The sequence below is a fragment of the Diabrotica undecimpunctata genome, chromosome 7 (assembly GCF_040954645.1).
Source record: "Diabrotica undecimpunctata isolate CICGRU chromosome 7, icDiaUnde3, whole genome shotgun sequence".
Classification (NCBI taxonomy): domain Eukaryota; kingdom Metazoa; phylum Arthropoda; class Insecta; order Coleoptera; family Chrysomelidae; genus Diabrotica; species Diabrotica undecimpunctata.
The window spans coordinates 125,087,490-125,112,290 of NC_092809.1; the positions used below are offsets into that span (position 1 = coordinate 125,087,490).

Sequence of the window (24,801 nt, forward strand, 5' to 3'; positions counted from 1 at the left end):
TCTGTTGGTTAATTGTAAGTTGAGCGTTTAGTATTGGTTTTTTACTAATTGTCATAAATTTGGTTTTCTTTATGTTAAGAGCTAGTCCGTATCTGTTGCTGACTTCTGTTATGCGATTTGTTAATATCTGTAAGTCATTCAGATTATCGGCAAAAACTATAGTGTCATCTGCATATCTAATGTTATTCAACCATTCACCGTTTATTAGTATTCCTTTCGCACAACCGTCTAAAGCTTCCTTAAATACCCATTCAGAATAAATATTGAACAACAATGGAGACAAAATACAGCCCTGTCGTACTCCACGTTCTATTGCAATTTTATCAGTTAACTGGTCTTCTATTTTGATTTTGGCCGTTTGATTGTAACAAAGCATACAATTACCATAATGTCAAAATCATCTTGGACCACAGGATTTCACAGAGAAATGAAAAAATGCAATCTAAGACGTCACGTTATGTCAAAACATAAAACCATGAATACCTGAAACAATTATTTATGCACGTTACATATAAGATAACGCAAAAAATAAAAACATGAGAGAAAGAGAAGTGCTGTACAATAATATTGTGAAGAAGACTCATGGAATGATTTGTGCAATGTTATTTCGAGCGGAATGAAATAACATCGTCCTGAAACTATTTGTCTGTGGCACTTCTAGGTATCGACTATATGTAATGGGAATATACCACAATTTTAATTGAAAATGCGTTACGATTGACGTTTAGATTTCCATTATTTATATTGATTTGATATTATTTTAATAACGATTCCCAAGTTAGAGGTAGAAACGTCAAATATAAAGTATTCTTTGAATTACAATTGTGATTTACTCTCATTCATTAAATAGAGTAGGTGGAACGGAACAAAATTAACAGAAAATTGATGGTCCTCAACCGCATATTATAAGAGAAAATATATGAGTAAAATTAAGGAAAGTTGTACATATCCAATAATTCACAAGATATTTTAGTTTATACATTTACTGGCTGTCCATCTTACACAAGTATTCTTATCCATAAAAACTATCTACCCATTATATCGGCTATAGTAAACCCTGTCATCCGGGGAGGCGGATTCTGTGGAGGCGGCGGTTGAGGCGGAGCTTCGCTCTTTTTCATGCTCAAGTCACTGGCTACGTTGTTATTGGCGCTTGAGTTTGGTTCTGGAATCGCCTTTGGAATGCCGGACATTCCTGGTCCGAAAATGACTGATGTACCGGTATCGGGAGGCTTCAGCACTGCTGGTGGGCTCATGATAATGCCAGGATTTCCTCTAATGCCGGGGTGGTATGCTCGGAGGTTCATTGGCGGGGTCATTGGTCGCATGGTGCTAAAAATACAACTGTATTAATGAACGAATTTAAAACTTTAACTAGTAAAAATTCACGTCAGTATACATCTAAGTTTCAAACCAACTATATTATATTATGTCCTATACTGTCTCAAATACAAGAAGTAAAAAAACTTTCTCGTTCAAAAATATTACATGAATCTATTTTAAGAACTCCGCAGATCATTTAAATAATCACTAAATTCAAGAAATCGTCGCCGTGGATGTGAAGAGAGCTAACCAACAAAAGTCAGTTTCGAGATAATGAGCATTTTAGATTACCATGTCCAGGAAAAAATACATTTTAGCTTATAACTTTCCTGATCATTGAACTATTCCTAAAACTTTTTTAGGATTTATCAAACAAATTGTTACCTACTTTGTACTAAACCAAACACTAATAAAACATTGATTTATATGAGGGTAGAAGGGTTTCGTTCACTTAGCTCCATTCACCACTAGATAACTTTTCACGAGTCATATTGGTTTTTTGTTGTGTGAAAAGATCTAAGTCTACGAAATTAAATAATACAAGGTGATATTATGCTTAAAATGTTTAATTTTGGATACAAAAATAACACAAAAGTATAATAAATTTAATTTAGTTTTTAGTCTTTAACATTGAATATTATTTAACAGTGAATATACAGAAATCTTATTATTTTATCGCTACTTGGATTTCGAATCGTCTGCAGCGATTCTCTATTGGTTTTAAAAGTCGGAGGTAGTAATCATGGTATGTGGCTGGGATAGTACTTGATCTACAAAGATCTTGTAGATCTTTTAGTTTCTTAGGCTCTATTCCTAAAGCAGAAGGATAAAGTTTCGGAACCTCACCTAAAACATTGTTGTCAACTCGAGTGTTTCAACGAATGCACAATTGTTTGAAGTCTACCTGACTAAGTTGTGTTTTATAGAAGATTATGTCAAGGTGTTCTTTTCTATATTGCAGCCATTTGATACTTAGCCACTTCATAACATGGCCATCGACTGTCTTTATTTTGTTAATAATTAATTTTTCGCTGTAAGTTTTAAAATCTATAAAATGACTGTAATCTAATTCCTTAACGACGTGTAGAGGGTGATTTACTTTGGCTGTTCTTGCCACTGTGTTCCAGCCGTCAGGCACATATATATTTATTGTTCGTCCCCTACTTTCAATCGCAGAATGAACGCTGTCGCATTCCATTTTGGAATGTCCAGATTCCATGAATTTTTGATTAATAATTTGCAAATTATCAAAAGAAGACAAAGCTTTTATAAACATTGCAGATAAAATGGAATTTCTATTTTGACCTATTACAGTATCAGAATAAAATGTTACTTCACTCACTTCAGATGGTAGCTCAGAAAGCATGTTCCATAAGCATGTAGCTACTTCTGATGATCCTTTTGTACCATTCAATGCATGCCACATGTAGTTAATAGCAACAGTAGTTTTGAGATTATATACCGTAAAATTATAGGTATTTAGTTTCCGTTTATAATATAATTGCCCCACTTCTAATTGGGAAGTCAGTAAAAGCTTTTTCATATCCATAGTGAAGGTGCTGAAAATATTATCAATTTTAGCAAGATCTTTGTCAATTTTCTAATGCTCTCTAGCCTCCTTCTTTCGAAGTTGATGTAAATTTTATTCATCTTGATGTTTTCCTTTTTCGTCTTCGGTTTTTTTTGTGAATTGCGTGCAAAAGCTACATTGGTCTTTTTTTGGTTTATGGAAACCATAGTTAAATTCGGTGCTGAATATATGTTTATAATAATAAAACGACACTGAATCATCTTCCTAATACTCTTCGCAGTATTTTAAATAATCCTGGTAAAGTCGTTTTTCAGATAAACCAGAAGGTAAGTATTTCCTTTTGGTTAAACTTCGACAATAGTGAGAATCAATCACCGGTAGTGATTTAATGTGATTACGTACTACCTCCTTTTGATTATCTGGGATTTTATTATTTTATTATTACTATTTGTGATAAATACGACATTGTTCGTTTTTAATTTGAATAAACTTTTCTTTGAAACAAGATTTTACACTCAAATCAATGTACCCAATCAGAAATATTATTATCATCTGTAGATCGTACACGTACACCCACTTGTCTTAAACCTAAGCTCAATTACATAAAAATTGTATATCAATATAAATGAACAGCAATAAAATTATCTTACGATTATAACTACTCGCAGACAAAGAAGCTTTCAAATAAAATAAATTTAATAATTGTTACAATCGAGTACCATGAGATTTTGCTTTAACAGCAAACCCCAGCTAACGATAAGGTGACTAATCGACTGTCGTAATAATTTATCTGTCTGTTGTTATTTGCACACTAAGCTCAAGCGTCTGATAGCTCTGTTCACCACTGACAATATTTTCAGTACCCGGTGGTGGTAAGTGGCATAGATCACTTCACTTCAAAAAATAAGGATTGTGAATTTACTTAGCGTCCTTTCACACTTTAGAATACAAACCATTTGAAACAACATATTCACTTAGATCTCTTCACTACATTATAAAATCTTTCTTTCTGATTGCGATGCTGCAGTTAGCTCATTTTTTAGAAAATGTGGGTTAGCTCTCTTCACATCCACGACGACGAAATATTTATTGAAGATGCGTTGTTTTAATGAAAGTTATAATAATGTTGTATATGGGTAGATCTTCCTCTTTTCTGTTTATTGTCGCTTAATCGTACTTATTTTACTGCTTTTACCTTATATCTAATTACCGCCTTGCAGAGCATCCAACTAGATGAGAAAGACATCAAACTTATTGCCAAACTTTACTGAAACCAAACAGCCATTATTAATACCAACAACAGAGAATCAAAACCAATCAGTATTGAACGAGGCGTAAGACAGGACTGTGTACTGTCTCCCACCCTCTTTAACGTGTATTCTGAGAATCTATTTAGGGAAGCTTTAAAAGATCAAAAAGGAATTATCATAGGAGGAGAAATAATTAACAATATACGGTACGCCGACGATACTGTGATTCTAGCTGAAAACATCGACGATCTGCAGGAGCTAATCAATAGAGTTGACATGAAATGCACAAATTGGGGACTGTCGATAAATATCGATAAAACTAAATAGATGGTGACCAGTAAAGTGGATATCGGCGCAACCCAACTGATATTAAACCAACAACCGCTGCAGAGAGTTCAGAGATTCAAATACCTTGGATGTTGGATTACCCAAAATCTGGATCCATCCTTCGAAATTCGATGTAGAATTGAACAGGCAAGAAACTCATTTCAAAAATTCAAGCCTCTATTATCCAATAACTCATTAAATTTGGAAATCCGTGAAAAGTTTACAAGATGTTACGTGTGGTCTGTACTTTTGTATGGATGTGAAACTTGGACTTTAAAACGCCGATATCATGAATAAAATCGAGGCGTTTGAGATGTGGTTGTATCGAAGGATACTAAAAATTCCATGGACTAGCAGAACCAGAAACGAAGAAGTTCTTCGAAGAATGGGACATCAACGAACTCTATTAAATATTTTTAAGAGGCGTAAACTAGAATATCTTGGACATATAATCAGAGGACCAAGATATGAGTTCCTTCGGCTAATTCTCAACGGTAAACTCGAAGGAAAGAAATGGATAGGACGGAAGAAACTCTCTTGACAGGTTTGACAGCGGACCAATTGCTACACGTAGCGCAAGACCGAGATCAGTATAACAATATTATAAGCATGGTAGTCGCCGACGTTCCGTAGGGATATGGCACTCTAAGAAGAAGACCTTATATCTAACTGTATTCTAATATATGTCCCGTGGAGTTGTCTACCTCCCTTCGGACGCGTCACAAGGGGTCGACAAGGAAATATACCCCAACCAGTCCTGGAATAGACGGGTCAGGGGAAATAAAATATCTTCCGCGAACCAAAATGGACTAATTTTTTTGATTAATGGATTTTGCGATTGTACCTAAAGTTATACCCAAAGAAGATATCATCGCTAATATAGAGTCTGCGATTCGCAACTTACCAATCGAAAAAGCTGAAGAAATAAGGACAGAATCAGCGAGAATTCTGCATAAAGCTAAGACACCGAAAAATAACCTGAGCCACCAAGAAATCCGTGCCATAAAATCATTAAACGCAGACAAAGATGTTGTAATTTTACCAGCAGACAAGGAAAATGCCCCGTCGTAATGAAGACAAACGACTACAAAACGAAAATACAAAATCTTCTAGATCCTGCGGTATATAAGAAACTTAAAAAAGATCCCACGGCAGTCACCCTACGGAAAATCAATAGACTTATAAAATCTTCGTCCATACCAGATGGTATAAAGCCAAGAATATGCAACAGCGAAGCAGTCCCACCACGCTTGTATGGCTTGCCGAAGATCCACAAAGACGATGTACCTCTACGCCCTATTGTGAGCTCCATAGGATCTCCGTCTTACAGCTTTGCTAAACATCTGGCCGATATTTTACAACCACATATAGGAAAAACCGATGCATTTGTAAAAGACTCAGCCCATTTCATTGAGAAAATCAAAGGGATAACTTTACAGGAATCTGACATTCTTGAAACCAGTGGAGGGGAGGCGAGTGGGAAATATAAATACTGCCTCCGTAGTACAACGCAGCGTCATTTTCAGGTTACGAGCGAAGCAGTAACATATCCAGAAGATGCCAACTCCTAGTGTTGGCGAAATGTCGAGAACTAATCTCAGAAGACAACGGCCTAACAGCCCGAACAGACAGTTTAACAAGTTAGACGATGGCCGTGAAAGCCTAACGCAGTTTATCAAAATGGACTAAGTTATACACTTACAGCACAATCGCCTTGCCTTCCAGGAAGGGAGTTTCCTCTTTTCATTGATCAGATTCCTCTTTTGAACAATGGAATCCCTCTTTTGTAGTAGAAGTATTTTAAAAAATTTGACGTAAGTTAAACATTACTGTTACTTACATTAAGTTATATTGTAGCATAGCTTGCAAGATGGATTTATAACCCGAAAGCGCTCAGATAGGAATTAAATGCTTTAAACACTTTTAAAGTACTTTTGTTTTCCATTTATTCAATTGTCATAAGTGAATACAAACCATATCTGTCTTTTTAATTGTTTAAACTATTTTTTTAGAGAGCTTTGCTGAATTCGTACCACGTCGCTTTTACATTAAAACACAAGACAAGCATAAAAAAGAGACAAAGTATTTTTAGCGCTGATAGCATTTTACTCAACATTAAACACTACCAACCATTAAATACACTTTTATTATGGAAGTTTATTATGTTTATTGTACATAAAACGCGAAAAAAAAATAACCTTCATCGGAAAGATTATAAGTAAGATAATATTAAAAAATGTGCAGCAACCGTTGTGACTAAGGCCTTTACAAAGTCCGTTTTTGTCCACACCTGCTGCTTTCTTTAAGGTGCTTCTTGAAGTACGTACGCAGGTGTGATATTTATATTGTTTTAAGGACAAGACGAAATGAATAATATAATAGTTGTAATTTTCGTAGATTCGCATTTTTATAAACTTTAATAGATTTTGAACTTAAATAATTTTGAATATTAGAAATTAAAAAAAAATAAGCAGGAATTAACTGTCCTAATAAACCAAATAAAAAAACTGCAAAACATGTATATTATTGTATCTGAACCTTAGACACTATTAGACAGGGAAAGAGAGATCTGAACTTAGTCCCAACTCCCAACTGATAGTAAAGTTGGCAATTAATTTTGTGCTATGTTGGTCAAATTTTGACTTCCACTTAGAATGGATGGAGGTTGCTATACAACCAAGCACACGTGCTCATAGCCAATATTTATTGCAACAAAGCTTTAAATGTTTATTTTTGAATTTTCAATTAAAGTTTGCAATAGTACCTAAGTTTATTTCAGCTATTAATAATGGGGATTATTTATGTTTTATGTTTTTGATGGGGTTTATGGGGGTAGTGACGTGTCTCAAACAGCCTCTCCTACTCAAATGTCAACCTCACCTTCACGTTGGTGAACCCTGTTATCACAAACGAGGCTCTGACAACCAAGTATCATCGGTATACCTGTAACACCCGGAATTAAGGAAATGTAATTCCATTATGAGTAGTGGGTAACAACTCCTTGGAACTCCTTGGAACTCCTTGGATAGTCCTATCAGGAAAAAATGAATCATTCCCTGTCCCCCACAGATTCCAAGTGTTTCCTGACCCGGGAAACTAGTACCTGCTTAGGGTCCCTTGTCCAGGGTTACGGATGAAAACCACAACGGCAGTCACGGCGGAGAGGGAGACCTTCGGTACGGCGAGGATGGCGGAAGTGGCGACCCCGGATTTTAGGGTTTGTATAGAATCACGCAGCATCTGATCCAGAGTGGGCGGCTGCAACCAGCGTCGGATCCAGAATGGGCGGCTGAAAGTGCAGGTCCTCCAAAGTGGGGGTTTTGGCGTCAGGCTTTAGCATCCTGGCACATGCAAAACAACCAAAACAAAAGGAGAAAGTACAAGAAGCAGAATGAAAAAATACGGGGGGGGGCAATTCTGCTTTTGGTAAGAGAAGCCCAGCCTCTTAAATTTCAACCAACGTCGAAAAGAGAAACAGAGAAAAGAAAGAGGGAAGTCACGTGTAGCACCTGGAACATCCAAGGATGGCGAACTAAGGACAAAGAGGTGATAGAGGAATTTAAGAGGATGAACCTTGATATCTTGGTAAAAACTGAGACCAAGAAAAAGGGAAATGGTACACAATTTGTAGATGACATCTTCTACTGTTGGAGCGGGAAAAAGAAGGAAGAAAGAGCAGCTGCCGGAGTGGGGATACGGTAAAAACAATAAAAACATGGGAACCCATAAATGAACGAATAGTAAAACTCATCATGGAAATCTATGGCAGGCAAATCGTGATACTGGGAGTATACGGCCCTACGGATAACAGTTTGGTAGCAGAAAAGGATCAGTTCATGGATACCTTACAAGAAGAGATCGGAAAAGTGAGACCAACACAAGAAATAATAATAGCAGGGGACCTAAATGGAAGAACAGGGAAACGACAAAATGATAGCACGATAGGCCGTTTTGGAGAAGATGTGACAAACGATAATGGAGAAAGACTAATTGACCTGTGCGAACTAATCAATCTGAAAATTACTAACGGCTTTTTCAGACATAAGGACATACATAAATACACGTATGTACAAACAACGAGAAACATCAGATCCATTATCGATTACATAATTGTCAGCAAAATAGTACTATCAAAATTAGAGATACACGAGTAAAGAGAGGAGCCGAATGTGGCACTGACCACCGATTAATAATTTCACAAATGGGGTTTTCCTACACGTTGAACACCCAAACTAGAAGGAAGAAAGAACACGAAGAAGACCAAGTAGAAAATGAACAGAAAGAAGAAGAAATGAAGTTCAACATAAATTTACTTTAAGAGGAATCCATAAGGGACCTATACCAGAGAAGACTGGACCAGAAGTTACAGGATTTCGGTTTCAGAAACGACAAAGAAACGTACGAGCACGTCAAACACGGCATAAAAAAGGCGGCATTAGAAGCTTTGGGGAAACTTGAGAAAAGAAATACCCAACACAAAGTAAAAATAAACAAAGAAACCAAAAAATGTATTAAGGAGAAAAATCTATATATAAGTACAAAGAGAAAAACAGAGAAGTATACCGAAGAAGAAGAAGAATGAAGAATGGGAAGAAACATGTGCACAAATTGAACAATACACAGGAGGAACAAGGAATTCGGAATTCTGGAAAATACTGAAATCTTTAAGGAAGAATAACAACGAAAATGTCCAAATACAATACATATCAGAAAAAGAGTGTCTACTATAAAGAACTACTCACAGAAAACCGCCCAGATTTCATAGAGACAGACACAGAACAGAAACAACAACAAAATCAGAATGAAGAACAGATTGAGATAACATTAATCGAAGTAAAGAATGCCATAAAGACTTTAAACAACAAAAAATCAGGGGGACCAGGAGGAATCGTTAATGAACTAATTAAGTACGGAACGGACAAACTACACAGAATTATACACGAAATGTTCAATAACACTATAAACCTGAACGAAATACCAGATGAATGGTCCAAAGCATATATAACCTCGATACATAAAAAGGGAGTAAGAAGAAATGCGGGAACTACAGAGGCATCAGTGTGATAGCATGTATGGGCAGGTTATATGGAAAAATACTGAAAGAAAAACTGGAAAAATCTATCTCAAATAAAATCGGAGAAGATCAGGCGGGGTTCACGGCAGGAAGATCTTGCATAGACCGCATATACCTATACACTCCAACAATTAATTGAAAAAAAAATGGCAAAAAATAGACCAGTACACATGGCAATCATAGATTTAAAAAAGACATATGACAGGGTCCCCAGAAAACAACTATGGAACACGATGAAGGAAATCGGAATAACTCAGAGGTTAATAGAAGCCGTAAAAAACCTTTACAATAACAACAAGGTAAGAGTTAAAACCGGCAATAAATACTCCAACGAATTTAAGACCACAAAAGGCTTATTGCAGGGATGCTCTACATCTCCGACACTGTTCAAGATATTCCTCGAACAAATATTAAAACCATGGAAAAGGAAATGTGAAGGGATGGGAATACCAATCCGGGACAACTTCTTGTACACATTAAGCTTTGCAGATGACCAAGTGGTAACGGCTCAAGATGAAGAAGATGTGTGCTATATGCTCAGAAAATTAGAAAAGGAATACACAAAAAATGGACTGGAAATAAATCTAGAAAAGACCGAATATTTAACAACAGAGCAAGAACCAGTGAGAAACTTGGCAATGGACGATAATAGGGAAATTAACGGCACTGACAAATTCAAATATTTAGGATTCATACTCTGAAAAAAATGGAACCACCGAGCAAAGGATAACCAGCAGATTAGCACAGACGAGAACATGTATTAAACAAATGAACGGGGTACTGTGGGATAGACAGATTACCAGAAATACAAAGAAGAGAATTTATAACACCTTGGTACGCAGTATAATGACCTATGGAGCAGAGAATTGGGTAATAAATAAACGAAACAGGTCCAAAATCACAGCAACTGAAATGGAGTTCATGAGAAGAAGCTGCAGAGTGACAAAAATGGATCGCAGCAGAAATGAGGAGATAAAACGAAGAATGGCAATAGAACAAGACATACTCAGCTACATTGAAGAAAAACGTTTAATTTGGTATGGACATGTGAGAAGAACAGATCATACAAGGTGAATAGCAAAGATTTCGGATTGGAGCCCAATAGGAAGGAGGAAAAGAGGTAGACCCCGAAGATCATGGAGGGATGAAGTGGACGAGGCCATGGAAAGACGAGACCTTAGAGATGGAGAATGGCGGAACAGAAAGGACTGGAGACGTTGGCTGAAAGAAGGAAGGCGGCGACAGCTGTAAAAATCCTTATATAGATAGATAGATGTTTTTGATGTGATGTTAACTAACCTCATTGGTATTGCATTGGCTGTAGACTTTGAAAATTGTAGTCAACTTTATTTCTGTCAGTGTTTGACATAAGTCAGTGTCACTGCCATATTGTTCTATTTTCTATTGCTTTTGTTTGTTGTATTATGTACAATTTTATGTTGATTAAAACCTTATCATACTATAGGTTTTGCATTATTTCAGTTTCCGACAATGACTCGTCGAAATATTCCCAATCTCAACTATACAATAAATCTAACCAAACTCTATGAATTTAAGTATGATATTCGTGAATAATAAATAGGTATTTTTAAATAAAATTTTTTTGCTTTTTGCCGAACCAACGGAATACATAGTAATTTTGATTAGAAAATACCCTGCATAATTAATCCAGTCGTCAGAGACGAAAATGCCACTGAACCTCTAAAAATCATATGAACAAGCTGAATTTTGCTGAGAATGTCAATTTTGGGACCCAAAAAGATGCAAAACAGTATGCCTCTCCTACCTCCGGGCTTCCCTCTAAAACCATCCATCGTAGAGGGGGAGGCACAGAAAACATCGATTTACCAAGAATATGTACTCCGTAGAAAAAATATTTTAAGGAAGAAATGTAGTGAGATAATTTTGAACAAAAATGTTAATTAGTACTTTTGTGTAGAATGAACCGTTCTCTCAGAAATAACGCTTGAAGCAACCGGCGATTTAAATGTCAGTTACGAGCACGTATGTAGAAAGACTATCAAATCAAACCACACAACCAAATGTGTCTAGGCTTTGACAAAAGTCGATTCATCCGCCAGGTTATGTGCGATATGGATATATTCACTATTTTTCATATTTTTATATTTTGTATTGTTTTACTTTCTAATTTTTAGCATCCAAATTACTCTAATTAGAAATTTTCAGATATTTGGAACCATTAAAAACGGTAAGATGGGTAAGGAAAACTCAGGTTTAGGCCACGGTTCGTAGACTTACTACGGTTGCCTCTTCCGACTGGGGTGGGGATGGTTGAGTTACGTCACCAGAGTACACAAGAATACAAAACCCGTTTATTATCACAGTTTGTTCGTGGTAATTATCTTTCACTTTATTATTTGCTTTATTATTTATCGTTTCTTAAATATCGCAGTTTACTTTATATTTTTGTATTTGAAATTTTGGTGTTGTTTTCTATAAAAACTTATTTTGAATTATCGAAGAAACGTTATTTATTGTAGTTGTACATCGTACCTATTGTCTTCGTATCTTTTTATAAGGTAGGTTAAAACTTTACAATTTCATTGTGTATTAACGTAATAATAATGTTGATGAAATTTTAGAATGCCAGGCACAGGTTGTAGTGTGTAGGAAAGATATTAAAAAACAATGGAAAAAATATTTATGTAATTCGGTAATTCATTCAATAGATAATCCAGTATTGATGGAAATTCAGTATACGCGACAAATTTTCAGTGTAAAATGGAGATTGAAGTCCTAGATTTACGTAAATCCTGTATTAACATTGGATAAAAATTAACAAGTGGTTCTGATTAATTTTAAGTACCAAACTGCCTACATATCAACAGTTTTCCATAATTAGGTATTATAATCCACTAGACATCTTTATTTCATAACTATCTTTATTTTCCACACATAAAAGACATAAAAATGACGATTAACATTGTTACGATTCAAATTCCTGTACTCTCGTGACGTAATTTCCGGCTTAATGTTCATTGGTTAGTCGGAAGACGCAACCGTAGTAATTCTACGAACCGTGGATTTAGGCGTAATTACTTTAATCACAGAACTATTAAAAGTAAACCCATGAAAGTTGTACTTAGTGTCTGTCGTGTCACTCACATGCCCAAAAACAAATTCACGTTGAAGAATCTCAACTTAGGCAACCAAATTTATCATAGTGAATTATGTTTGCTCTATAATATTGAATATTAAAATTTCTATTGTTTGTATTATAATTTATTAGTTTATTTTTAAATTTATTATATAAAATATTGTTACAAACATGCTCTCGGCATGGCCCAGGTAACGGTTGCATTGCATCTCTAATACCCTTCCAGAAGCTTCTCCGTGTATCGAGTGCGAGAGAGAATAACCGGTCACGTAGGCGAACTAGAGGTGGGACAACGCCAGAATATTCTCGAACGTAGTAACTGTAGTATATATATACGTAACAATGTTAGAAGTAAGTTAGTTGATAAGAGAGTACCGAACTGTAAACTTATAAATAAATATAGTTATATAAATTCGAACCGCTCGTTTTATTTAATCTCGCTACAGTTGGTGTCCGGTGTGAGATTTGCAAATAAATTCAGCAGTGATTTTTGAAAAAGACTTTTGAACTTTTGAAAAGTATTGTTCGTCGGGAAAATTCGCGTAGTTCGGTAGTGACCTTTGTACGAAAGAACATTTAAAAAGTACGTGTGTGCCTGACCAAAGATGCTGCTAGTAGAACTTTCGGTAAAACAGTTGCGTGAGCAACTGGAAGAACGCGATGAAGACTGCAGCGGGTCCAAGAAGATACTCCAAGAACGACTGAAGACTGTTCTCAACAAGAATGGAGAAGACCCAGAGACATTCCAGTTCCAGTCAGCAGACGAAGCCGTTTTAACTAAAATAATTGATGGAAAATTCGAGAATGTTTCCAAAAGATTCGATGAAACGTCGCAAATGATAGAAGAAACTTCTAAAAAAACTGATGATAAATTCGAGACTGTTTCCAAAAGATTCGATGAAACGTCTCAAATGATAGAAGAAACTTCTAAAAAAATTGAAGAAACTTCTAAAAAAAATGATGATAAATTAGAGAACGTTTCCAAAAGATTCGATGAGAAATTCGAAAATGTATCTCGAAGATTCGACGAGAAATTTGAAAATGTTTCTCAAATGATGGAAGAAACTTCTAAAAAGAACAATGAAAAATTTGAAGAAGTTTCTAAAACATTTGATAAAATACAGAAAAATGTAAACGACAAGATAGAAGACGTAGAAGAGAAGATCAAGCAATTAGAGACCATGATAACTAACACAAAAGTACTGCCACCAGTTAATACAATAGCCTTAGATCCGGTAGTGAAAGAAGAATTACCCAGAGACGAAACGACACATAATATGAGATTCAAATTGCCACCATTTGATGGAAAGTCTTCTTGGTCCATATACCTTAGACAATTTGAAGCTATTGCGACAGCCAATCATTGGACAGAACAAGAAAAAGCTGTTTCCTTGACTGCTGCTTTACGAGGTGATGCTGCAGATATCCTAAGATCGATTCCTAAGGGTCAAGAAAAATGTTACCAGACCTTGTTCACTCGACTAGACAAACGTTACGGAGATGCCCATCTACAACAAGTCTACAAGGCGCAACTAAGAAGTAGAATTCAACGAGCAAGTGAAAATTTGCAAGAGTTTGAAGCAGATGTTGCTCGTATAGTGCGGTTGGCTTATCCGGAGGTACCAGACAACATTTTAGAAGAAATTGCTGTAGATACCTTCGTCAATGGATTAAAAGAAAGTGAATTACAGAAAGCTTTACGACTAGCAAGACCAAAAGTTCTAGATGAAGCGCTCGCTATTGCCTTGGAACATGAAACAGCCAGTCAAACTTCACGGAGTCATCGAGTAAGAACCATTGAAGAAGGCGACGAACCAAACGATGAACGTCTGGAAGAAATGAAAAGTAGTTCGTAACACGATGCCGAAGAGACGCGAGCCCAGATGTTGGAATTGCGGTGACGTAGGTCATATTCGCCGTAATTGCAAGAAAATGATACAACAGTCGGAAAACTAGAACGGGTCGACAACAAGGGGCAACTGCCGACCTCGAGAAACACAGCCCCCATAGTAACTGTGAACATTACGTCCTCAGGTGGAATTCATAGCTTGTACATAGAGGGTCGTATCAATAATAAATGTAGATCGTTTTTGGTAGATACAGGTGCAACGAGAACTATTGCACGGCCAGAAGTAGTACGAGGCCATCTTAAATTATTGCCTGCAACAGTAAAGCTTAGAACAGCAACTGGTGAGATAATTAATACATATGGCGAGGCTAATATGTCAGTATCCATTGGCCAGACCACAGTGAAACATACAGTATTAATTGCAGAGATCTCCGATGAGTTCATATTGGGGATGGATTTACTAAGGAAAGTTGGGGCTGTATTGAATGTCAAAGATGGAGTTCTCGAGATCAGTGGTGAAGAGTTGCCGTTTCATGAAGACAAAGAAGACGTTATCAGCTTAATAACTACTTGTGACGTAACAATACCCGGTAATAGTGAGAAAATTTTGATGACCAGACCTGATGGTAACTGCCGAGAGGGAAGTTTAAGGATGGTCGAAGATGTGAATAATGCCGAGTTCCTAACGGCAAAAGCTTTGGTGAGAATTCGAGATGTCGTCCCTGTAAGAGTTATGAATTTAAAGGGAAATGCTATTAAGTTAAGTAAAAGAACTTTGATCGGACAGTGTGTTCCCGTGGCTTCGATTTGTTCCATGAATACTAATGAGAAACCGTCGAAATCTAAGTATCCAAAGGAGCTTGTTGAGACGATCATTAAAACGTGGCAAGACCTTGATGATGAACGAACAAAAAAAGTGAAGTCTATGCTGATAGAATTTCAAGATGTTTTTGCCATGGATAAGAAGGATAATGGCAAAACAAGCATAGTAAAGCATAAAATTAATACCGGAGACGCTCAGCCAATCAGACAACAACCTAGACGACTTCCATTTGCGAAAAGAGATGAAGCCGAAGACATCATCAAAGATATGAACAAACAAGGGGTAATTGAACCATCAAATAGTCCATGGACATCACCAGTAGTGCTAGTAAAGAAGAAAGATGGTTCAACACGTTTTTGTATTGACTACCGACAGCTCAATGCAGTAACTAAAAAAGATAGTTATCCTTTGCCCCGAATAGACGATACTTTGGATACACTTTCTGGTTCTCGTTGGTTCTCCACACTCGATCTGAAAAGTGGATATTGGCAAGTAGACATGGAGCCAGCTGATCGTGAAAAAACCGCATTCTCGATAGGATCAGGGCTTTGGCAGTTTACAGTTATGCCCTTTGGTTTATGTAATGCCTCGGCCACATTTGAAAGATTAATGGAGGCAGTTTTAAGAGGTCTAACATGGAAAACATGCCTGGTTTATTTGGATGATGTAATTGTGGTTGGAAGATCCTTCGATGAACATGCCAATAATCTGACAGAAGTCTTTCAACGATTGAGGGCAGCGAATTTAAAGTTAAGTCCAAAGAAATGTCACTTGTTTCGACGAGAAGTGAAGTACTTGGGACATATTGTAGCAAGTAATGGTGTAACAGCTGATCCTGAAAAACTTTCAGCAATTAAGGATTGGCCTGTACCAAGAGATAAACACGAAATTAGAAGTTTTCTTGGCCTATGTACATATTACCGACGTTTTGTTAAAGGATTTGCCAACATCTCCAAGCCATTAACAAAGTTGACAGAAGAAGGCAAAGAATATACATGGAGCGAAGAGTGTCAAAGAGCTTTCGAAAACTTACAAATGGCTCTAACCAGCGCACCGATTTTAAGCTACCCTAGACAGACAGGAAAATTTGTGTTGGACACCGATGCAAGCAACAGTGCAATAGGAGCTGTTCTCTCACAAATCCAAGATGGACAGGAGAAAGTCATCGCTTACTTTAGCAAAGTCTTGTCAAAACCAGAAAGAAACTATTGCGTTACTAGGAGAGAATTGCTAGGCGTAGTAAAGGCTTGCGAGCATTTCCATAAATACTTGTATGGCAGAAAGTTTCTTCTTCGCACGGATCACGCTGCTCTAAAATGGCTTCTACAATTCCGTAATCCAGAGGGCCCGATGGCAAGATGGTTAGAACGATTGCAAGAATATGATTACGAGATCGAACACAGGGCTGGCAGAGTTCATTCAAATGCTGATGCCCTTTCGAGACGGCCGTGCAGTGCAAACTGTAATCACTGTCTTAAATTAGAAGAACGACTTTGCCCCGTGAGACGAACCACCGTCATTAATGACCAATGGCAGCCTCAACAGCTACAAGACGCTCAAGCAGATGATCCATGTATAAAAAGAGTATTGGATTGGATGCGTCGAAGTGAAAGACCTTCTTGGCAAGACATTAGTGCATGTAGTCCAGAAGTCAAGTGTTACTGGAGCCAATGGAATTGTCTAGTGCTGAAAGATGATCTTCTGTATAGAACCTTTGAGAACGATGATGGTACAGAAACTAAGCTTCAGTTGATTGTACCTAAAAGTAAAGTGTCAGAAGTATTGCGTCAGTTGCATGACGGTGCATCAGGTGGACACTTTGGTATCACGAAGACTCTGCAAAAGGTTCGAGAACGGTTCTATTGGGTGAACTGTAAAGATGATGTAAGAAGATGGTGCCGGAAATGTGAACTGTGTGCAACCAGTAATGGGCCAGCTGGTAAAAAGAGGGCACCCATGAGACAGTACAATGTTGGTAGTCCTATGGAAAGAGTAGCAATCGACATTGCAGGTCCACTTCCAGAGACAAATGATGGAAATAAATATATCCTGGTAGCCATGGATTATTTTACGAAATGGACTGAGGCCTATGCGATACCAAATCAAGAAGCTGCTACCGTTGCAGAGGTACTTGTTAAAGAATTCTTTAGCCGATTTGGTGTTCCTTTGGAGATCCACTCCGACCAAGGGCGAAACTTTGAGTCAACCCTATTCCAAAACGTTTGTAAATTGATTGGTGTCAATAAGACCAGAACGACACCCCTGCATCCTCAATCAGATGGAATGGTCGAGAGAATGAACCGAACAATGGGTAAACACCTGTCCAAAGTTGTATCAGAACATCAAAGAGATTGGGACCAGCACATTCATTTATTCCTAATGGCCTACCGCTCGGCCGTGAATGAAACTACAGGCCAGACTCCAACCTGTCTGATGTTAGGTCGTGAAGTTCGTTTACCCTGCGACCTAGAGTTTGGCTGCAGACCTTCCGAAGAACATGTTGCAAGCGAAGATTATGTCGACCGCCTGAAGTTAAGAATGAACAACATTCATGAACTTGCCCGACAACACATCCAGATAGCCAGTGACAGAATGAAAGATCAATATGATTCTCGATGCAAGAGTGAAAGCTATGAAGTAGGTGATCTTGTTTGGCTTTATAATCCACAACGTCGTCGAGGCTTGTCTCCCAAACTGCAAAGACAATGGGAAGGTCCATATGAAATTAAAAAGAAAATAAATGACGTAATATACCGAATTAAGAAGTTGCCGAAAGGTAAACCAAAAGTAGTGCACATAAATCGTCTTGCACCATATGCTGGCTCAAATGAAACAGAAGAAGCACGAACCCTTCAACATGAGAGCAAAGATGACCGGCGACCAAGCTTTAATGAATTTATGTCAAATTACGCAGAGAGAAAGAGTGCTAGATTCGGCGTGACCACAGAAGTTCAGCAGGATCTTTTTAGTGTTCCGCATAACGTCTCTCTAGCCCACTGTGTTGCCCAAGATCTTGAGATGACTAAAGGAATCTCATCCGTATTTTATAAGAAATTCGGTCGTTTGGACGAGTTAAAAAACCAGCAGCCTAAAGTTGGAAGAGTACTGAGATTAGAAGATGGTTCTCGATCTTTGTTGTATATGGTGACTAGGAGGTCGTATACAGACAGGGCAAGCTACGAGGATATATGGCGTGCTCTAACTAATTTGAAGAAAATTGTGTGCAATTACGACATCAAGAATTTGGCCTTACCCAAGATAGGCCATGCACTAGATAATCTGGATTGGAAGATTGTCAGAAGCATGCTTGAAGTAATCTTCCGAGAAACCGGCGTACGAATTACTGTGTGTTGCATTAACCCGATGAGATCGTATCCTTCAAAGTCAGTAGACTGTTATTTCTTTCTAAAGGGTTCATGCAGAGCTGGAGAGTCCTGTAGATTCCGCCATCCTGTGCCTACATATAGAGTTGCTGATCGGGACGATCAGATTTAAGAGGGGAGCAGTGTTACAAACATGCTCTCGGCATGGCCCAGGTAACGGTTGCATTGCATCTCTAATACCCTTCCAGAAGCTTCTCCGTGTATCGAGTGCGAGAGAGAATAACCGGTCACGTAGGCGAACTAGAGGTGGGACAACGCCAGAATATTCTCGAACGTAGTAACTGTAGTATATATATAGGTAACAATGTTAGAAGTAAGTTAGTTGATAAGAGAGTACCGAACTGTAAACTTATAAATAAATATAGTTATATAAATTCGAACCGCTCGTTTTATTTAATCTCGCTACAATATATTGATAAATAACACTAGAGCTTTAAGAGAGAGTAAAACATTAGTTATTATGAATATTTTGTCAAGAACCAGTCGGTTCTGTATTTAATTTGAATAATACAAATTCTTTATTGGACTTCATTTTGTTAGTCGGTGCAATTTTTTATCTTGTGTTTCTGAAGAAATGCATTTATAATAATAATAACTTTCCACTTTCATCAATTTATAATGTCCTAATTTCTCTAGTTTTCCGATAACTTTGTGCCAAAATGTAAAACTTGTAAAACAGTGTCAACGATTTTAAAAGGACATACTCTAATTTCACTTTTAGGAATTATATCTCTATGATAGACCAGGGCGGATCTGTAAAAAACGACTACATTTGGACGTGAGGGGTAGCATTCTAGATTTTTGCAGAAAAAGTTGTGTGATAACAATCAAATTCGCATACATTTAGTGTATTGTGAATGAGGTAGATAAAGTTAAGTCATTATTAAAAAAAAATACTAAAATATAGTAATTACCTGTGTGTGAACGATGAACTTGGTCTGTCTTGATCAAAATGCCGTTTCCTGGAAGACGAGTGCAGGAAATTTGGTTCTATTGGTTCGCTTGTAATAGTACTCGGTTTTGAATGAGGAGGATGGTGTAGATCACGTCGAATTTGTAACTGCGGGATCGGAGTATGATGAGATTCTAAGTCTGCTTCTTTCAATATTTCGGAACAGTCTTCTTGACCGGGATCTAATAAAAAAAAATAAGTCAATTTTCGCTCATTATCAATTATTGTTAGTACAAATTATAAATGATAAAGCTAAATGAAGGTATATTCACACTATCTTTTGGCTCTTTATATTCTTTTGCTTCAGTAAAATATTTTTACATAAGAAACAAGTACATTACATGAGCACATTACAGTTTTTACCAAATGGAGGAATGTATATCCATAGTGTCCAACATTATGCCTTCGAAGTGTTATAGTTATACTAAGGAATTATCACCAGTGCTTGCCAAGAATGTCAGAGAAAGCCCGCCAAATCTTTACTTTAAAAATTTACTATAATTTTTACAACTTTCATTTAGTTTTGAATATGGAGACCTATAAAATAGGAGAAGAATCGAGATTTAGCGACCTTGAAACTGGTGTAGAGAAGGGTGCTAGTATGTATTACATTGGAGTGAATACGAAAATTTCGAAAATAATTAATTATTCGTAGTTAATATAAGATTACTGGTATTGGTGGTTTATATTATACAAATATGAGTGCTAAGAAAGCTTACACCAGTAAAACTTGCTTTGTACCGGGATGTATAACAGGTTATCGTTCCGATAAAAAATTGAAAACGGAATTTAACGAAGCTTCAATAACCAAGTAAGTAAAAATGCATGCGACTTTTCTATGATTTGTCTTTATGTTATTTATAGAAAGGCGGCCAATTCGGATCCCCATTTAGTTTTTATTTAATAACATTTATACGAAAATAGTTTGAATTCCATTTTAAGAAAAAAACTAAACTGACATTATCTAGGAATAACTTTTCTTAGTTTGAAATATTCTAAAAATATATATTAGGTATGTGACTCTGCTAATTTTTGCAAAAGTTTACAAAATAGACACTTAAAAAAATTTGTAATTTGTAAATTCAGACCCCTTTTTTTCCTCGTATTTCGTACCCCCTAGAAATCTAATGGATTATAACTGGTGTAGAAATAATTTACAGTTAACTAAATGTATAAATTTATTTGTTTTAAAATAGATTTATTAACAAACTGTGTACAAATCTGACTTTCAAGTGACTTTTCACCCGTCATTGACTTAAACCATTGTTCGTTGCAGAACATGCACGTCGTCACATCCAATTCATTTGGTGTTTTTCCTGATCCTACAACGAATCAGATGGAAGAGACCGATTTCAGAGACAGATGATCTTCTTACTCAGATGAAGATCCTTTGTGTATGTCAAAATTTAATTGTCTCTTGACCTGACAGCTAGGTTTATGCTTTTTACACTCTTTCTGTAAGTTTTCTTTATTTTCAGCCTTTAACATCTTTTTTTATTCCAGTCTTCTTATATTTTCCTTTGGCGTCTTTATGTGTTTGATCTCTTTTTCCTGACAGAATTTTTTTAGCAATTTCTGCCTCTAAGTCTGCTTTATAAGAAGACCAAGTGATTATGTCCGACTTGCTGGGCTTGCGGCCTCTTCCAGATGATTTTTTTATCAGTTTGAGCACAGGCAAGATTTGAAAGGGGCTTGTGTAAACTGGAGAAGGATTTGAAAGAGAACTTGATGAGGGGAATGGCAGAGGTAGGGGAGGAGGTTCTACCAACTGAGTTGAGGTGGACGCTTGTTTGTGTGCAATCCATGAACAAGAATGTGTCACTAGGTGAGAAGATTCAGAATTTTCCTCATCAAGTGTATTGTTTGAAGAATTCGAAGAAGTTTCAACAGGATCATCAGATGTACAGCCGTTATCATCTAGATCAATAGGCATCTCTTTTTGGGCTTCTGCAATGAACTCGGCATCAGAAAACTGGTTTCTATCCAGTAGAAAAATTTCAGTTATCTTGAACCCATTGATGACTATTTCTGCCGTTTGACACTTTATGTAGGCCTTGCCAAACAGCTGCATTACGTCAAATGCTGTTAGAGGGCGTTGGTTTATTAACAAACATTGCCTGATCTCCTGACTATAATAAGTCTTTAAAGGAGACAAAAAAGATTTATCTAAGGCCTGCCACTTATGAGTTGAATGAGGCGGTAAAGAGATGATTGTAACATGGTTCTGCCTAGCCTTCTCGATAATGTCAATATTTCTGGTGTGGCTTGAATGCCCATCAAAGACTAAGAGAACAGGTGATTCAGTTGTAGGTTAGGTTAGGTTAGGTTAGATTCATGATTATTTTCGTTTTTATGTTATTTTCTTCAGTATAAATAAAGTTTGTGTTTTACCATTATTGATTTTTATTTAAACCTGAAAATTACAATGATAATAGTAAGAGGATCTTGAAGTTTTTCTGTCGGAACAAAGAATTTTGTAAAAATCGGACTGTCGTTAATAGTTAATTTGCATATATTTTTATTAACAAAACTTAAACATCTTAATAGAAGCTTTCAGAATATAAATGAAGTGTTTAACATTTCCGTTACACTTTATAATATTAAAAGTGTGCATGTAAAACTTTAGATTTACTTATTAATCTTGGTAGGTACTTATGTAAATTTGGTCCAGTCTCAATTGTATGCTTACAGGAAAGTTTTAAAATTACTTTATATTCCGTCAATCAATTATGAAATATCAATTCGATTTGACTGTATAACTAGCTATCCCTAAAATCAGAAGAAGGTGATCCTGGAAAATGGTAATTTGGTTCACTAAAAATTATTTGATATTTTCAAATAACAAACTTTTTGATACCAATTAATTTGCAGTTGAAATTCCATTGGTATATAAATGAGGCAGTTAGATAATAATGTGACAAATTATTTCCGCTTCAAAATGAGCTGTCCCAAATTAGATTAATGGCAAATTTAAATTTGATTTTGACCACACGTCGATATGTTATACGGTTGAAATAATTTATTTACGGCATAAAATATATTCGACAGTAATCAACCAATAAGTGAATGTCTAATAACGATAAAATCATGAATAAAATGAATTTAATAATAAATAAGTCTATAAGACACTATTGTATTTGTAACACCCTTCGCAACACTTGCGCCTCTAGCGGCGATTGCTGAAAACTGAATTAGATGTTGAAAAGTAGGCACAAACGATGCTTCGTGTTTCCACTTCTTCTTACAACAGCCTTTCTTAGTTTTTAATATAATCGATAATAAATTAGAGAAACTTTAGTTATACCTATTGCGAATACGAATTACAAAGAAATACAAATATCACAAATATGTATTTATGTTATGTATGTGTAAATAAAGTTTTCCAGTACGATGTCTAACAGAGAAACGGTCAAGATTATTTTCGGAAAATGTATTTTCGAATGGTGGATGATCCTTAGCTACAGAAGAAGCATATGAAAGTGTAAAAAGTGTCCGCATAAACTGCAATGATGGTTCTCCAGTTTCGGATTAAAAGTTTTCTAAGGGTGACGTGTAAAAAGCTCCGAGGACGATTCGAAGTGCGGCATTGTGGATTGTATAGGGTATCTAGTCTTGGTTGCGGTGGTAGCGGTTTGGTAGGGTTTTAAGCAAATTGAGTCTTTTGTTGCATGTTACCGTCAAGTGTTGTATGTGCTTTTTCTAGGAAAGTTTTTGATACAACCACATACCGAAGTATTTCACGGAATTTTCTAAGGATATTACGCTGTTGTCATGTAATTCTTCTAAATTAATGATCCTAAAGAAACAATTCAGATCCAAATGAAAACATAACTGAAAAAATGGGGGAATGAAGACCCAAACCATGACAAAAAAATGACAACAAAAGATAAAATAATGAAAGACAGTATAATAAAAGCTTAAAAAGATAAACTGTGAAAGAAAGTCGTAAAAATTGGTGCTTCCAATACATTTTAAATTCACATTTTACTAGAAATACAGTAGATTACCTTGAAAACCCATTACGCTTGAAATCCAATACCATTATTAAATCTATTTACAAAATGTTTAATTGGCAATAATCTATACATATATTCAAGATCAATATAGTAATTAATTATGCAATTGTACATAGTTTTTAATATATTTATAATACCTAGAATACTGTACGTGACTATATTTTATTGAAACTAGTTTTACGTCTTTGTATGTTTAAGCGGAAGTAATCAGTGTTAAGAGGAAAAACCTAAGCAACTTACATCTCTATATTTATTTAATTTTTTATAAAATAAATGTATATTAATAGTGTAGGGTATAGGGGAAATTGACGAATCCAGTCCACCTCTTAGAACAGTCGATAATGATTTTAATAATGTTTGTTCATTTATTGTTGCGACAAAAGATGGCACTCTGGTAACAGATAAAATACAAATCAAAGTTCGTTGGAAAGAATAATGTGAATATTTAATGAAATCATTTGCAACTTGAACATCCAGAACCAGATCCACCAATATTCAGAGAAAAAGTGGCTGCTGCACTTAGAAAGCTGAAAACTCTCAAATCACCTGGAGCTGACAACATTGTCACGGAAAGGCTTGTGCCGATTGTAAATGCAGGCACTAATATTTTTTATAAAATATGTTACCTAAAGAAAAAATCTGGAGCAATAGAACCTAGCCTGAGGACTGGACTAAATCAATATACATCCTTCCACAAGCAAGGTACGAAAGACAAACGCGAAAATTATCGCATCATAGCGCTCACTTCACATGCCAGCAATGTGATGCTGCGGATTATATCAGAGCGTCTTAAATATTACACATTACCACAACGTATAATCAAGCGGACTTTGTACTTGTCAAGAGGCACTAGAGAACAGATTTTAAGACAAATTGTAGAAAAAGCCTGGGACCGGCGAACAAGATTCTGGACTAGCAGTCCCTCTCAGTATAGAACTTGATCACCGCGAACGCTCATTTTTACACTGCGCATGCGAAGTAATCCTGAACGCGTTTATATTAACTATGTATATCAAAGCGTTCGATTGCGTGACGTGATTTGACATACCTCATAAAAACTCTGTACAACAATAACACCGTCCAGGTCAAGGTGGAAAGTGAACTCACTGGGTGTTTTTCTGTCAACAAGGGTGTGCGACAGGAATGCGTAATGAG

At 36.4% G+C, this 24,801-nt stretch overlaps 1 protein-coding gene across 1 annotated transcript in view; it reads right to left on the reverse strand.

Moving 5' to 3' along the window:
- Positions 1-383: 383 nt before the first annotated feature.
- Positions 384-24,801, reverse strand: part of LOC140445779 (uncharacterized) — a 139,368-nt gene continuing 114,950 nt past the window's right edge. The window contains exons 5-6 of the mRNA XM_072538117.1: positions 19,593-19,812; positions 384-1,332 (exon numbers count right to left, since the gene is read on the reverse strand). Coding sequence (XP_072394218.1) covers positions 1,026-1,332; positions 19,593-19,812 — 527 coding nt within the window. The 3' untranslated portion in view covers positions 384-1,025. The remainder of the gene's footprint in view (positions 1,333-19,592; positions 19,813-24,801) is intronic.